Genomic DNA, 18,141 nt, shown 5'->3' with positions numbered 1-18,141 from the left:
TACAACTAAGAATGAATGACGACTACAATAATTATAGATGTGCATAACAGATGCAGACATAGAAAATGTAAATGTAGAGGGGGTAAAGGAGGTAATATCTCCATAAGAACCGGAGCTTTAGGGGAGCATAAAGGTTTTGGATATTCTACTCATGAAGTTCGCAAGAAAACTTTAAAGATCTCTAAAGTCACTTGGACCAATATTCCACTTGAGAGAAAAGGATTTGTCCATGCATTTGAGGACCTAACATCTGTTACAGTATACTATCACAATGTTTATGATGGTAAAGATGATTCAATCAAGAAGCCTCTCCTCATTAGGGTAAAAGAGGCTAACAATGGAACACATTGGTATGAAAATGTTGGAACTTATGATAACAGAAGATGGTGGATGATTGACCAGGAAGCAAAATCGGGTAGTTATCCAAATAGAGATGAATACAATTCATGTTCTCAATTTGAGAATAAGTTGAAATCAGTTGCATGTAGACTACATGGGCTCCATGGGATAAATATAGGCTCCATGTTCCATGTGCAACAAATCAAGTGCTTAATATGTAGTGAATCCAGCAATATAAAGTTCAAGAATGGAGATATTGATAAGATATCTGACTATGTAAAGCACGAATATAGCGGTACTTTTTCAGGAAAGTCTGTTCTTCTCCATAATGGGAATCAGGTTATGTACAGGATGATCTCACCACTGAGAAAAGGTTACTATGTCCAGTTTCAGCTTGATGATAGTAATGTCCAGAAAGTATCAGTATACTATTGGGATGGTGACACGGAGCGGAATAATCCACTCTTAATAGAAATAGAACTTCAAAATGGGTTTTACGTGTGGCTTGAGAATATCAGCAAATATAAACAAGATGGAAAGGTTATACATGATAAATGGAAGGTGTTGGGAAAAGACGAAACAAGCAAGCTAAACATAAAAGGTTCATATCTCAAGGAAAAACTTGATGTTCTCAGTTGTGTATATAATGGAGTTGTTAAAATTAAAGTTGGAGAAACAGTTTGCCATACTAACAACCATTACCTACACCAGAATAGGATTAAAAATCTTTATAATGAATTTAAGGGTACGGATCCAGTTTTATATTCCTACAAGTATTGGAGTTCTGTGAGCTTAAATGCCCCTTTAAATATATCAGAGGTTTATATTGAGGGTAAAAAACAGGATTTTCCAAAGGGGGATATACCATTTAAAGATGTTAAGATGTTTGTTGCATATGTATCTCCATGTGACAAGGATAATCCATTTCTAATTTGTGTAGAATACGGAAACGTGCCTGAGAAATATAAGTGGTACTATAAAATAATATCGGGAACTACTTGGCAAGAATACCCTGAATTATATAAAAAACCCCCTGGTGGTACACAGACAAAAATTTCAAAGCTTTTTATGACTGTTAAAGGTAAACTAGGATTCAAGGACTGCAATGTTGCCACCACTGCATATGCTATTAAGCTTAACCCTAATGAGAAGGTTGAGAAAGGAAAATCTCACACATACTGGGATGCTTCTACAGGAACAAGTAAGATTCCAATTACCATTACAAAGGAGGAAAATGAACCCCTACTTGGTTTCTTCAAGAATACTCATAGGGTAAATAGTAAAAGTGGAACCTTTGTTCTGAGTAATCAGTTGCAAGACCAACGTACGATAGTAGGATTTGGATCAAAGGCACAAAGTGTAAAAAATGTTTTGGTATATTTCTGGGAAGGTGATACTAAAGAACCAATCTTGCTCGGAATTAAAAAGGATGATCCTGGAGATGAACCTACATTATATGGGAAAGGTACAGGGCATAATCCAACTTGGATGAAGGGTTGGGTTGGTGGTATGAATATATTACAAGCCCTAGATAATCAAAACTGCAGCAACAACAATGCTATTCCTATAGACCTTAAGGAGCCTAAAAATCTTACAAGGTTTATGTACAGTCAAAATTCTGGTTGTCTCAAGAATAAAACTGTAGTTCAATCCAACCATAGCCTTAAACTTCCACAGGGAGCTAATAGAGTTTATATTGGACAGGGATATACAATTAATGATGGTGCAAAAATTTCTAGGGTTACTTACAACGGTAAGCCTACTGATATTATTCCTCCATATGATGAAAATGCTCCTATTGTGAATCTTTACTACTGGACCAAAGATCTTGAGGTGCCCCTCCTTGTTGAGTTTATTAAGACCGATGGATCAGACTGGTATGAGAATCTTGGCAAAGAGAGTACAAAATGGAGAAAGATTGTCAATGGAGATGAAGAATTTTATACTCAAAACGATCCAAGTAATAAAACCTTGCAGGAGGCCCTAACAACAAAGTTGAATGAGGTTAATTGCAGAGTTCACAACGTTTTTCAGATAGATCTTTCATATACTGGTTCAAAATACTGCCATATTAAATGTCCTTCAGGTAAGGTAAAGGTTGATATCTCTGAAGAAAATATCGATGAATACAACATTTATGAACATGAATCAGTAGAAGCGAGTAAACCACTGATACTTTCCTCCATTTTGCATTACGGTAAGGAACAACATCTTGGAAATTTTAGTATACCTAAAGAGATTTCAAAGGTAGCAGTCTACTTTCCGGACTGTAACTTATTTTTTCCAGTTGCCATAAAAATTAAACCGAATAAAGGAGATGATATATGGCTTAAGAGAAAGTCTCCAAATAATGAAGAATGGGAGGAAGTTACCGATAACTTTAATGGAGTTAAAGATAACAAGGAAGAAATGAAGGAGCTTTTAGATGTGATAAAAACACATACGAGTGCATGTAGTCAACAAAATAGACCACTCGCCCAGTCATATCCAGGAATGCTTACTCAAAAACGACATGATACTGGAGATAATCGACCACCGGGGCAGATAACTACTTTAAACCAGGATAGTGGTAGAGATGACAAATTTGATCTTGAGGAAATTGTTTCTGAGTCTAATATAATGGAAAAGGGAGAAAAAAAAGAAAATGGTGATTATGATGACTATTTAACGCTAGATGAAGAAATGGGTGAAGATTTAGTAAAGGAACATACTAATCACACTCTGTCAAATCTTATTCATGGCATTTATGCTCCAACTACAGACATCACTCAAACCTCCATAAAATCTAAAGTTACTATTGACATAGGGCAGAATACTGGACATAAGGACACTACTAAACTGTATACTGTGGGTTCCAGAAAAGTTAAGTTAGAGAGGAAGGAAGAACCAGATAATTCTGGATTTTATATGTTCACACATGAATTGCCTAATAGGGACTCTTTTGAGGTTGAAGAAGTTAGGTATAATGATAGGGAGATTCCGGGAATAATACCAACTCAATCCATTTTCAGCTATTCTGTATGGTACTGGACTGGGGATGGTAATAATAGTCAGCCTCTTTTTATAGAAATTGAGAAAGAAAATGCTGATTTTGTTTATTATATTAGAAATGGAACTGATGTGTTGAGTTGGACTGTTCCATCTGTAAAATCGACCTCGTCTTCTGACCCACTGGAAGAAGAGGAGCTTGAGCAAACACTGGACAACCTTAACTGCAAGCTCAACCGAGCTATCGCCATTGATCTATCTTACAAGAATTCTGACCATCTTTCTAAGAAGCGTGATAGCGGTGATAACAAGTACTGTTGTAAAAAACATACCAGCGATAAATATAAGGTTTCAGTTACAAAGGAATCGGTTCAAGTTAAGACTAAGACCACAACTCCCATTCCATGCTATAAACATCATATTGGTTCTGGAGATAAACTTGCTAAGATCAAGTACTATCCAAAAGACTCTTCTGGCGGTGATGGTAGGAAAAGAATAACTGCCAAAGAACTAGAATTTTATATCGATGGTTCTCTCAGTGTATATGTTTTTTATTGCAAAGAGAAGCCTGTTCTCATATACATGGACTCTACCACAAAATCTTCAGCAAAAGGATGGTACAAAAAAGATGCTGAAGGTATTCCATGGAAAAGGGTATTAATTCAACTCAGTAGTACGACACCTGATAACATTAAAGAATGTGGTACTCAGTTTAACAAACTTGTGAATATACTAAATTCATTTGGATGTAGCGGTTATCAAGATTGCTCTGATATCCCTAGTTCATCACCACAGACTAAAGTATCAACGCAAATAGATCATGGAGTAATCATTGAGCTAAAGCACAAGCCAGGTGCTAATCCTATATATCAAGGAGGTACTAGTGTTACCATTACTGTTACAGAAACTACACAAGGGTTTGACTTCTTAAAGTTGATTCATACCCCTAATGGAGGATCATTCAAACTGAAAGAAGTAAAAGACGATGAAGGTGATCCCATAAATGGAGTTCAAGGCGATAATGTAGGCTTAATAGCGGCCCATTATTGGAAAAATAAAACTGGAAATCCACTATTGATTGAGGTGCAAGATAATGGAAATTATACTTATTATGCTAGAGATAAAATAGAAGGATGGACAGAATATAAGAATCCTAAAGGATATGGAGAGGCACTTTCCCAAGAGTCACTGACCCATAAGCTCATCTTGCTAAATTGTGAGATTAACGATGTAGTTCAAATAGACGTTACCAGGCTTTCTGGAGAGTATTGCCACGATAACGAATATCCTCTAAATTCTCATACTAAGAAGAAAGTTAAGGTTACTGAGACCGGACAAGGTTATCTTGGAAACTACACTGCTTATGAACATACTCCAAAAGACTCTGGAGGACCGTTCAACATCTCTGGTTTCACAAATGAAAGAACTCCTATAAAACTTGAGAATTTGCAACTCCCCCTTAAAACAAATAGAGTACTTGTTTACTTCTGCAAAAGTGAAGTTAGTGCTAGAACTACTAATCCTCTTCTCATTTATGTACCGAATGCTGGTCAGGAAAAGCAGTGGTTCCAAAAGCCAATTCAGGAAGATACATGGACACCTGTTTCCAATGGTTTGACTGATGATTCTCATACTCAGGCTATAGTTAACTTCTTGGATTCTCTAGAGAGCTTTTGTAAACCACCGGAAGTAACTATAGATATTTATCAGAGAGGGTATCCAAATTATCATAACTTTATTTACCAAGATGGTGTATATCCGTATACGAATATAGCGGTTAGACCAAAAACTCTAAATAATGCAAAAGAATTCACCGAATATATTCATAATATTACAAACTGGTATACGTACTTCACCGTTAATGATTTTAAATATAATGGGAAGTCTATTAAAAATGGATTTAATAAACCTGCGAATACTATAGTTGAAGTATCAGTATTCTACTACAGACCTTTAGATATGCATCCTAAGAAAAATGACGAGAGAGGCAGACCCCTTATCGTCAAGATTGTCACAATAGAGCCTATTTCAAAGGCAAGGAAGTCATTCTACTATGAAAATAGAGGTGATCCTGAAAATACTACATGGAAAGAATGGAATCCTACATCAAATCCTCTAGATGCAGATACTCTCCAAAGTAAACTCCGCCTCTTAAATTGCAGTCTTAATCATGCAGTCGTTATAGATATTGGTCAGAAGCCACCTGGTATTTTTGGCGAATACAAAACCTATGATGTTTGTGATAATGATAAGAAGACTTTGGATAATAATCATGGTGATATAATGCAAGTTTACAAAGATACTCCTGGTGGTAAATTTCTATCATATTATGATTCTTATGCTCACACTCTCAATAGTGCCACATCTGATACAAACTTTCATGTAGTAGGATTTCAGAATGGTAACGCTCCTATAACTATTGGGTCAACTACTATTTCTTCGCCCATTCTTGGTGTGGAAGAACTAAGAGTATACAGGTGTAATAGTGATAATAAGTCCCTACTCTTGTACTACAAGACTAACGAAGCCACCCAGTACTGGTACAAAAATAATAACCCTGATGATAAAAACGGTCTATGGGAAGTTGTAACAGGATCTATACGGAGTGATACCTCCTATAACTCTATCCTCACTGTACTGGACAAACTCACTAGCAAATGTCAGCCACCCAAGGTAACCATTGATATATCACAGGATAGTTCCACAGGATATACAAGTCCTAATAGTACTCCACCTAATGAACAGATAACTGTTGCTAAGACCGAAGGCTCAGGTACTGGTGACCCTCCCTCCAATTATGACCTCTATGAGCACAAAGTAGCTAGTAGACCTATGAGTTACTTTACGCTAGAGAAACTTGTTTATGGAGCGGGAGATATTAGTGTGGATGGCAAACCTATAGATCCTCCCGTGAAAAACATCACCTCAGTCTCCGTATACTATTGGTCTCACCTTCCTAATGGAAAGCCTCTTCTTATGAAGATTACAACTACTAGAAGTCAGAGTAAACCTACTGATGTTGGTGCTAAGAATGTTACTTGGTATGAAAATGAGGGTACTGATGGAGATAATAAGAAATGGAAGAAAATTACTCAGCCCGATCCCCAGTATCAACTCTCTATTGATCCTAATATCCTTAGGACAAAACTCTATTTTCTTAATTGTAGACTAAATAATGTGGTTTTCATAGATGTTAGCAAGGTACCAGGGGATAAATATGGTGAAGAGAGGGAATACGACTCTTGTAATGATTCCAATAACTTGGATAGTTCTCATGGTTCTAGGATGAATGTTAAAAATATTACCCCAGAGAATAGTAAACTTGCACCTTATTATGTCTATGAACATACTCTGAAAGATTCTGGAAATGGGGATAAGTTTCATATTGTTGGATTTGAAGGAACTAATAGAGGCTCATCAATAACCGCTTTTGGTGATAAGGGTAGAGAGGATAACCCTCTAAAGAATGTCCAGAAACTAATAATTTATGTTTGTCAGGAAGAACTCACAAAACCTCTTCTCATATACTACACTACTGATGGTGATAATCATAACTGGTACAAGAACAATAGCCCCGATACTGATAATGGTGACCAATGGACTAATACGGATAACAACAATTTATCTACTAATGATAACCCCAGTCAATATGACAAGATCATAAAAGTACTCAGCAGTCTTGAAAGTAGTTGTAACGTTGCTCAAGCTCGACAAGAAGCTGCTGCTCGAGGCTCAGACCCTCCTGGTGGAAATTCTCATGGAGGCTCTAAAACTGACCCTAATGGTTGGGTTAAACCTACTTCCTATGTCCTAACTGGAGTTGGTGTTGTTTCTGGTTCTCTTACTGGACTTGGTTGGTGGGCATTTAAACGTTCTAAAGGAGACCCTTGGGTACGACAGATTTAGGAGTCTATGGAGATACTCTACGGAGATACTAACTTGGATACTGAGTAGTTGGTCTGATAGAGTACTTCTATGGATGAATAGTAGGGTGAATTTGTACCAAGCACAAGTCTGCACAGGTCTTAGCATTCCAGTACACCAACAAGAGAGTAGTCTAGAGGGGGAGTGTCTCTACCACCTACCAAGGGTAAGGGAGAGTTTCTGTGGTATATTAAAGTAGCCTTGTTAACAACCTAATTATCTGTCTTGTGGCACTTTTGTCCGGGTTGAAGAAGAAGTTATATGCTTCAGCTCCAACACCTCCAGCTGCACCTGTCTCTCCGCATCCTTCAAGAACTTTTCGCAGTGTTGATTTTCCAGAAGGAAATTGTACCTTTTTAAGCTTATCAAGTTCGGTCTTTAGATATTTTCCCTGTAGTCTAGTACTTTCCTGATCAGATATAGAATATTCTTTCCAATCCTTGGCATCCTTTGTTTCTCTGTGAAAGTACTGGTATTTGATCCCACCTCGTGATCTCAGCTCAACCAAGAGAAGCCTTTTCTCTTCTGAAGGATGATCTCCATAATAATAGGCAGTAACACTGTCCAATTGTCCATCAGACGTTATTCCAGTAAGCGGAGTAGTTCCATGCATGACACTCTTAACTGTAAATAGACCACCAAAGAGAGAATGTTCAAACTCAGAATAACCACCCTCAACTGGACTGCTTCTCACGGTTATGTGTATACCAGTATTACTATCCGAATAGTTAGTAGCTGAAGTGGATAGGTCTAAAGTAATTTGAGGATGATATTCAGACAATTGGAGAAGATCCTTGATTTTACCATCAGTGTCCTCGTTAGGATTCGTAGGTTTCTTATCTTTGGAAACTTCACTCCATGTATTTCCATCACTAGTATTTCTTCTGAACCACTTCTCTTCATCTTGTTTATAATAAATTAGAAGGGGATTTGTATCACCGGACTTCCTCCGGTAAACAATAACATACTGGGCATCTTTAACAGGTGGAAGTCCAACTTGACCATTTTTATCATCTTTGAAAGTAGTTACCGAGATGGAGGATGAATAACCAATAGAGTGTCTATGACTATTATAACCTGAGGGACTGCTAGTTAATACGTTAATTTTCTGGGTATCACAACCTGGGCATTGATAACCATCACTCTTGTCTGAGATTAATACAATATGTGCCCTATTCCTTGTACAGTTTTGCTTATCAAGATCTTTTTGCAGACTATTTGAATCGTGATACTTTGTCCAATTATCATCATTACTCCGGATGTAGTACTCATTAATTCCCTCGCCAAGTTGAATTAGGAGAGGTTGGCTGTAATCGGTATCCAGAGTCCAGTAGTATACTGAAACACTGGTATGACTTGATAGATTAATTCCAGAAAGTGCACTCCCTTTATGTAAAATCTCTTTAATGCTGCCACCTTTTGGAGTATGAGTAAATTTCCTATAGATTCCCTCTGGGTCAGGATACCAGTCCTCCGTTAGATTAACTTGACCATCATCACTATTGTAGAAGTACCCATTCTCATCTTGTTGGACATTATCACCTCCTGGATACTTGGTAATGTCAATAGTAACATTGCCAGACATACTACATCTTCATTCACTAGTATACTACACTAGTCTCTCTCATAGTGTCTTAATACGCCATACTATCCTCCAATCATTCCTCCATAGTCTCTTCCACAGTAGTAATCCATTAATGTCTCAACTGGTGTGAGCAGAATTGTCAGTATGGATGAATGATGATAACTATGTAAAGAATAGACAACACGGATGGCTGGTTTTGAGAATGATTCAACAAGTTCATCATTGGATGCAAAGAATGCAGAGTAAAGTGGACCTAAATGGTACATTATGCAAAGCATTAAACTCACCAAGGGCGACAATTTGTGCACCTGTTAGAGTGGCAGTGTCCAAAACGACGTCAACTCCCAAGCTTTCGGCATAACACAAGGCATCAGCAAGGGTCATACGACCTTCACAATCTGTATTTATGACCTCGATGGTCTTTCCATTGGAAGCGGTGACAATATCACCAGGTCTGTAGGAATTTGCGTCGACCATGTTCTCACAGGTTGCCGATATAAAGTGGACCTCAACATGTTTAGGCTTCAATTTTGCAATTGCCTCAGCTGCCCCAAATACAGTAGCCATCCCACCCATGTCTAATTTCATCAAATGGATCATAGTGGTGGCATTCTTGACGTTGTAACCTCCAGCGTCAAACATGATACCCTTTCCTACAAAGGCGATCTTCTTCTTGATATCACCATCGCTCTTGTAAGTTGCGTGAAGGAACTTTGGAGGATGCACACTTCCCTGTGAAACTGCCAAATATGCTCCCATTCCCAGCTCCTCACATTCATCCTTTTCCAAGACTTTGAATTCAAGAGCTAGTCCTTTAAAGTGCGTCTCGAGGAAATTGGCAACTACTAATTAACCTGCCCTAGGTGTAATATACGGACTGTCTACCCTTGCAGATCTCAGTCTCTCATTCTGTAGATTTAGGGGGCCTTCAGACCTTCTAGTACTGCAATTCATTAGAATACACTATTGTTTGTCCATAAATCAGATGAATAACAACTGAATGAGCTGTACTTACGGAGATTGAGCCTCCATCAAAGTCAGGAAAGGAGACATTTCTGCAGGACGTACTTGTAAACATGCAAATCCATTTGAATTTACTCCGAAACTCTCATTAAAGTAAGATGAAGAGACTATAAAGCTCTCTATCTACTCGAGTATTTTACTAATAGGACATCAAAGAATAAACTGTAAAACAGACAACCATTTAAAATCAATGGCAATTCGCCCATTGGGTTAAAAATCACTACATTATTTAACAAAAGTACCCTTTTCAATCTGTTCAAGTGTATTATGTGATATCTGGAGTCCATAGTGAAGTGTGTATATGCCAAGCGGGATGAGGGAGGTTGTCTTGTTCCTCTTGGCGATCTCCAGTTGGTGGTCAAGAGTATGAGAAATTGAGTTCTTGAACCCTTTAAATATGCGATAATTATTCTCCAGTCCGTCTTGGTGGAATGTCAAGTCGAACAGTGCCATCTTGTGGTCAGTGTCAAGGTCGGAGTCTCCATGAGTGTAGGTGGAGTAATAGTCTGTGGAGGTAATGTACTCTATCATGTCCTTTACAGGTTTATGGTCTTCACAAGTGTCAAAGAATCTCTCAAGGGATTTTACTGCAGTATTCACAGCCCTCTTGCACTCGCCCTCATCAGACAGAGTCTCACAAAAGCCGAGTTTAGAGCTCCTCCAAGTCTTGATCTCCTTCTTGAGAACCTTGCAATTGTTTATCTTGGTACCTCTGTAGACGTCAGAGTACTTTTTATCCAGTTTGTCAAGGGAGTTTGCAGTCAGGTGTACAGTGTCCAGTTCCTTAATGTACAAGAATGGTAGGTCCTCAGTACTGCTATGTTCATCCAGAGGTACATTCACAAGAGACTTTGTAGCCCTGAGTTGGTATACCAGCCACTTTTGTCTATACTCCTGATAGAGTCTCTCCCTCAAAAGGTTCAACTGGTGTCTGCTTCTGGGTATCTCAATTTCGGGACTCTTGAGAGAAGCGTTGAAGGAGAGGTCTACCTGAATCTTGCCAAAGTGTTTCCACAGTTGTCTAGAGTTGGTGAATCCCCTCGAGAATGGCTTGTCAACTGGTCTCAGACGGGCAATCTCACTCATCTCAAACAGGATGGAGCGTCTGAGGTAGTAGTAAAAGAGAGTGGTATCAGTGATCACAGTGTTGGCGTACCAAGAGTGCCAAAGCATCTCCCTGTTCAAGTCACCAAAGTAACCACTAGACTTTGTCAGGAGATCATCCGAGTGGCACCCAAGTAGAGTGAATGAGATGTGATCCATGATGGCAGAGACACTTCTGTTTGGACCATTGAGTATAGGAGTAAAGTCAAGAGTACCTCTGAATGAACTGATGAGACTCTTTGACATTGTGCTGAACGGGTAGACGTTCTGTCTAATACCAGAGTAAGAACTGGTGGTGTCCAGGTCTGAGAATATGCCAAAGATGCTGTTGAACTCAGTCCTGAGAGAGGATATCAGACTAATAAACATGCTGTAGCGAGACTTGCCATAGTCCACCGAGGGGTTTGAGGTCTCCAGTTTAGAGACAATGTTGCCAAAGGGGTAGACTATGCTGACGTAGTCAAACAGGTGGAAGAGCCAGGAGTAGATGAAGTTTGTTCCAACTCCACAGAGAAGTATGAGGTTGATCGAGTATCCAGTATGTTTTCCAAGGTCACTAGAAAGCTCTGTGATGAAGAGGTTGAGGTAAACGGCAGAGAGAATGCTGAATGCAACAGTGAATACCTTCACAAGCCAGAGGCGATTAGGGTCAAGAATCTGGAACCTCAGTAGAAGAAAGATTATCCTGCAGACTATAAAGATATACTCCTTTAGAATGGAAGAGTTATCCTTCTCACTCTTGTTGGGAGCATCCACTTGGACGGTCTTGGAGTCAGCCAGTAAAGCCACTCTGCTACGACCTGTTGAGGCAGCTAGTTGACTGGTATCCTCTACACGCATAGCTACTTCTGCCAGATTCTGGGTGGTAGACTTGAGTAGTTCACTGTGGAAATCAGTCTTCATGTAGGTAGCCTCAATTTCTGGAGAGTAGGATGTCACCAGTACGGCAAACTTTCCAGTCTTCTTGACAAGGTCCACAACCTGTGGATACATTTCGTCCTTTTTGTCTATAGATTCTATCTGTTCCTTTAAAGATTTAAACTTGGCAGAGTAACACTTTATCATGCACTTCACCTTTGTGATCCTACATTCTACTATCTTTATTGCCTTTTCAAGCACAAACTTTACATCCTCAAGAGTGTCCAGAACGCTGCACAGTTGCTCACAAAACTGGAATAGTTGACAGTCAAGTTTACTAGCAAGACAGTACAAACCAGGGAGTTCCGTTTCAAAGCATTTAAGGAGACAGGTAATCTTATCAATGGAGCATCCAAGTCTGTCTCCACAGCAACAGTCCAGTTTTAGAGATGCTAATTCTCCCTCTTTCTTCTTATCTTCAGCGATTTCCTTACAACAACATTTATCAGTACCAGTACCACAAGTGCATTTGCAGGAGATAGCAGATTTTTTACATTCAGTTTCAGATTGCTGGGAACAGCATTTACTGCAAAAGAACATGTTAGTGGTGTAAAGACAAAGTAGACAGTTTTCACATTTATGAGTACATTTACCGTCGTCTTTATGGCTATTTTCACATTTACATTGCTCTTGTCCAGTCTTTGTACAGCAACATTTACAACATCCTTTCCCCTCAGATTTACACTGATCTCCACATTTGAGTCCACAAATCACGAAGCATCTGAAGAAGTTTTTCCAACATAGTTCACATCTACATTCACATTTGCACTCGGCACCCTCTGAGGAGCAACCTTCAGTATCAGAACAGTTGCACTTACATCCACATTCCTTTTCCTTCTTATCTTCTTTACATTGACACTTACATTTAAACAGTTCTCCGTTTTTCTTGCAGCAAGGACAACATTTGCACTTGATCTCTTTACAATTTAATTCTTTGTAGATATCTCTGAACACACTAACTAGACATTCACAAAGACTGGGATCCTTTCCTCCGAATGATAGAAACCCATTTAAACTAAAACCATTCCCAAGGAAACTGCCAATCGTCGTCCAAAATCTGGAACTAAAAAAACTAAAACTTAGCGTAGTAAAACCTGAGCCTGCATCATAAACACAGTGGCAGTAATAATTTGCAAACCATTCTTTTAGTATAAAAGAAATTCCGCAGGTATAACCATCTAACAAGCATAAATTTTTGCCAGGGCAACGATATAAATTAAAACCTTGACAAGAACAGTTGGCAGATTTTAATTTACTTACATATGTCTTCAAAAAGTGTGAGAATCTCCTTGTTTGGCAACAGATTCCTCCACATTTTCCTGGATGCTCACATTCTTTCTTTTCTTCTTCCTTTTTACTACCAGAAACTTCACTTATTTTATTAGTCAAGTTAGACAGACTACTGCATAACTTATTAAAACAATTAGAACATTTCTTTTCCTTTTCCTCTGTCCCACATTTACATTCTATAATTTGTGATAGGCGAGTGAATACATTATCCTTGCAAGATTTGTCTTGCGTTTTACCGCATGGACAGCCCTCATTTTCAGGACATTTGCATTTGCATTCACAGTTTTTACATCCATTACACTGTTCTCCCTTTTCACAACTTGCACAAATATCCTCCCCTTCACTACTAAAACATTTACAGGGTGATTCTTTTTTCTGATCTTCTAATTTAGCCTTATCTTCAATAATGTTGACACAACTTCCAGACGAAAAACCAGATTTAGACATTCCTTCCCGCAGGACTAGATTTTTTGATGAAAGGGTATAATTTTTCTGATCTGTCATTGCTAACCTAGAAAGGTACTTTACTGCCTTTTTAGTTTTATCTACATTTATGGCATAGTAAACAGCATACCCCTCACCATCTCTGTTATTTGTTCTATAGAAGTAGGATAAGGAAGTTTGTGCACTCTTTACGAATGTCTCAAATGAAGTGATTGTCAACTTCAGGTTCCTGGTTTTAGCTACTGCTCCTCCCTCACAATCCTCCGTCTTGACCTCTTTATCACCCTTTACTTCTTCAACTTTATTCTCTACATTCTTTGTAGGTACATTAGCTATAGAGCTCTTCTTAGCCGCAAAGATACACTTGTACCAGAGCAGTGCATCCTCCAAGATTTTAGTGCCCTCAGAAGCATCTCGGAAGAGTCTGGAACAAAGTCTATAGCAGACAAGCAGACATGAGAGTATGGCTGGATAAAGAGGGTCCTTGTCCTTATGACAACACCAGCATGCGTCTTTAAACGTTTCTACTATGAACTTGTAAACACTGTCAAGACCAAAGAATAGTATGATGGCTGCCTTGATGGAGTCCAGCAAGTATGCCTCAGAAGCCAAATCGGAGGTTTCTACCTTTTGAAATGTACATGTAGTATTAGCTCTGGTAACAAGTTCTGTCCTCAGACAGTGAAGTCTGGTCATTATAGTCTCCACACTAGTCCTGATACCATAGTAAGAGACTATGCAGAGACAGTCACAGTCGTCAAAGTTCTCAAGAGTAGTCACAGAACAAGTCTTAATGGTTACAGCAGTACCTTCCTTAGATTTATTTATACACTGACACTTTGGTGTCTTCTCATCTATAATTTTGCAGATGTTCTTGCATAGCTCACAAAGTTTGCAGAACCAAACAGCGAGTAGGATAGCCTCCTCTATGCACAGTATTGAGATGAGAAGCCAGATACAGCTTTGGTAGTAAGCCTTTAGTACCGCTACACAGACTTTTGCAGAGTCAAGTGTTAGATCAGAGGCTTCCATGGATGATAGTATCGTATCTGCATTTATCCTAGTAACCATTGTGCAGATGCTATCCTCAGTGGAAGAAACGGATTCTCTCACAAAGTCTCTAATCTCAGCGATTGACACTGGACAACAACAGTCACAGGTTTTATTCTCAGTGCCCTCATTAGAGGTAGTACCAGCAAGAGAAGTACCCTTACAGACACCCTTCTTAAAACAGCAACGTTTAGTGCTATCACCAAAACCTCCATTATAGCAATTGGGTATCTTCTCGACCTGAGTGAGGAGTCCCTTTGACATTCCCATGGATCTTGACAGGACGGTGAGGAGGACCTGTTTATTGTCAGTCAGAAGCACTGTGCAGGTAACAAGTGGATCTTTAGTCTTGGAAGAGCAGTACAACTTTAGAATGTCTTCAACGAGTCCCAACTCTAGAGTATTCTCCAACTTGATTAGCAGGTCCAGGATAAGGATTGCCGAGAGAATGGAGTCTCTGGTCTCAACGTCTCTGTGTTCCCAGTCACTGAAAGAGTCACAGTTTATAGAGGACCAAGTGTCAATGTGAGAGGGCACTTTAATGTCTGAACTGTTGTAGACTATAGAGAGTGGAGACTCCTCCCTTCCATCTTCTTCAACCATCTCATTCAGTTCCTCAGAGACCATTATGGCAGCCTTTAGTCCCTCCAGATATCTCAGGGTCCTCTTCTTCCACAGAGTCAGTATACAGCGCATTGAGACGTCCATTGAGCCCACTACTGAGGGTATAGCCAGTAGAGCTATTGCAAAGGTAACTCTCTGAATAAAGACGTGGTTGTGGTATTCCGACTGTTCCATCAAGGTCTGAGGTAGTATGCTTATACAAACCGGGTTGAGAATCCAAAGGTAGACACAGGTGCCTAGACTTATCTTGTCTCCCATTGACGGGGAAAAGGCTGGTAGCCAATAATGAGTATTCATACCCCCAGTCATACCATAAAAGAGGTAAGTCAGACATGCAGCCATGGTAAACGTTATGAAGAAGAGTGTTGTGCAAAAGTGGAACAGATCATCTCCTATGGAAGCACTATCCATCATTCCATCCACCAAGACTCTCCTGAGGAGGAGTCTAGTAACCACTGGGTATCCCAAAAAGTAGCCTCCAACAAAGCTCAGTAGTCTCTGGAACAAGCCCTCAGTCTCCTCAAAGATTTGGAATACGAAGCAGGTCTGAAAGATGTGGGAGACTATGGAGGTCACTGCAATGGCACGAAGCATGCCAGTCCCAAACTTGACACTCCCATACTCTGTAACCTTTGAAATGATGTAGAGGTACGAGAGAGGCACCAGCCAACCAACAAATGTGCATATCTTCTTGTTAAACACTCCGACGAACATGAACGTGAACGAGGCTACGAATCCCCAAAACACAACCAGTTGACGAGTGTAGTAGTGTGGAAAGTCTACATGGATTCCAGCCTCTCTGAAGACCTTGTAGAACATAAAGTGGTCATTGTCCGCAAAGGAGTAGATTAGAGCCACACTCAGTCCCACCAAAAAGTAGGTGAGAGAGTCAAAGAAGAGACCGTCCCTCCTTTCTTCCTCTTTTGCCATCTTTGAATGGTACAGGCCAGGGTCTATATCTTCATTGGTATGGTTCTCTCAGGCATTAGAGTAGTCATTACGTAGCTAGTAGGTATAGAGGACCTGTGCGAACTCTATAACCATAAAGAGCGTTATTCTTCCTCTACCATTACATTCTCTAGGAGTCAAAACCAGGGTCTCTTGCAAACTTCAAGTCTATCCACATTCACATCTCATTAAACATGATCATAAATGTTCTTCATTGGCCCCTTTGTGATACCTACTGCAGATCCTTCTTCCTTACAAGACCATCGGTAAAGCGCCTCTATATGTCGGATAACTTTGATCCGGAAGTCGCTTATTTTCCCAAATCCAGACGAATGGGTTACAACTGGGTACCTTTTAGTACCAGAAAGAAGACGATTATCTTCTCTTTTCAATCAACGGTGAGTGAGTAGTAATCAGAGCTCAATTATGTAGTCTCTACAAGCACCAAAAACACGACTTTAAGACTAGAGCGCAGGTATATAATACAAACTTTTGGGTTATCGCTACAAATCTACAAAATTCCTCTATTCTCGGCCACTTTTAAGCTCTTCCTGTTGACTCCCCATAACTAAAGGAAGATTCCTGAACTTTCAGACAGAATAATGGGACTATAGGTAGACCATTCGATTCTCTAGTACATCATCCCTGTATTACCCTCATCTCATTCCCATAGCAACCAAATTGATGGAGATCGCCAAGGGGCAGTAGGTGTGTAGTCTCCACGACTTGAGAGGCTCTAGGCCAGGAATAAGGGCCATAGAATGTGATATAATGCCATTATTGTCGAGTGAGAAAGTCAGGGTAAAGGTCGACGTGGTGGTCCTACCAGAGCCTAAGAAGAGATACTCGAGAAGATTCTGAAAAAGGCCGAGGAAATCACCAATGACATTAAGGAGCTTGAAAATACGGAGGAAAAGGAGAGTTCTCAGGCCATTGAAAAGGCACTTGGATACTTTTTAGGTCACTTCCAAACTCGTGCCATGATAAAGTCCGATGTCAGTGAACTCATCCTTGAGATTTCCAGAGAACAATAGGATGGTGACCAAGTCCTCAAGACCCTGGAACAGTTTCTAGTAGCCCTTGAAAGGCCTCCACTTGCCTAAAAATGGACAGCCATGCAATACAGTCCACTAATTACACCCGTCTTGTATAGAAGGAATGAATTAATCGTCTCTGGAGAATGAGACAGTTTTATGTGCCGAGTTTAAAATTGCGTTCTTCTTTGAGAACCTTGTATATGTACGTGCGATTTTTGCCGCTTAAAAATACAAATGTGCTGCCTAATGCCCGGAATACTAGTGCCTCATTCGCCTAGCATTTCTTATTGTATTACCGGGTCAAAGTTCCTCATTCACAAAATTATTGGAACTGTTTTACTATTTTTATAATCTTCTATTTCAAAATAAATTTAAATATCAAAAACTGCGCAATGTGGATCAATACTGTATTAAAATATGCCAATATATATTCCATAAATCCCATCAAAATCCTCATGCATAAAGTGCAGAGGGTTATTCTCACCATAATATAAATACAAATCAGTGGTTTAAAACCAATAAATCCGCCCCTGTATCTCTCAAAGGGGTCATTATAAAGCTACTATTCAATATATTCCAATGTATAGATCATACATATAAACATGATCACAGGATCAAATGCTCCATATAACGAACAACAGAATTTCCCAGTTCTAAATTCCGCCATATACATGATCATAAAAACAGACGCTCTGATAGAAAATCTGGAACAGAGCATCGCACAAGACTCTCCAGGGAGATTAAAGCCCAGGGCGCATATCCACAGCGCAAACATCAAAGATCATACAATGCATACAAGATCCATAAACCACCAAAGGAAACGCAGAGGATACCTTGAGATCCATACAAGAGGATCAGTAGAGTGGA

At 39.4% G+C, this 18,141-nt stretch overlaps 2 protein-coding genes across 2 annotated transcripts; one reads left to right on the top strand and one right to left on the bottom strand.

Moving 5' to 3' along the window:
* Window positions 1-15: 15 nt before the first annotated feature.
* Window positions 16-7,233, top strand: BEWA_016230 (hypothetical protein; the record flags this gene model as incomplete). The annotated part of the gene is made up of 1 exon (XM_004832457.1): window positions 16-7,233. One exon carries the CDS (start codon window positions 16-18, stop codon window positions 7,231-7,233), a length of 7,218 nt encoding a protein of 2,405 aa, XP_004832514.1.
* A 208-nt stretch (window positions 7,234-7,441) lies between these two features.
* Window positions 7,442-16,219, bottom strand: BEWA_016220 (Cytosol aminopeptidase family, catalytic domain containing family; the record flags this gene model as incomplete). The annotated part of the gene is made up of 4 exons (XM_004832456.1): window positions 7,442-8,796; window positions 9,124-9,648; window positions 10,102-12,840; window positions 13,138-16,219. 4 exons carry the CDS (start codon window positions 16,217-16,219, stop codon window positions 7,442-7,444), a joined length of 7,701 nt encoding a protein of 2,566 aa, XP_004832513.1.
* Window positions 16,220-18,141: the final 1,922 nt, after the last annotated feature.

The sequence above is a fragment of the Theileria equi genome (assembly GCF_000342415.1).
Source record: "Theileria equi strain WA chromosome 4 map unlocalized gcontig_1105316255033, whole genome shotgun sequence".
NCBI lineage: Eukaryota > Apicomplexa > Aconoidasida > Piroplasmida > Theileriidae > Theileria > Theileria equi.
Note: the sequence above shows the minus strand (reverse complement) of the source record. Positions and strands in the feature narration are given on the sequence as shown.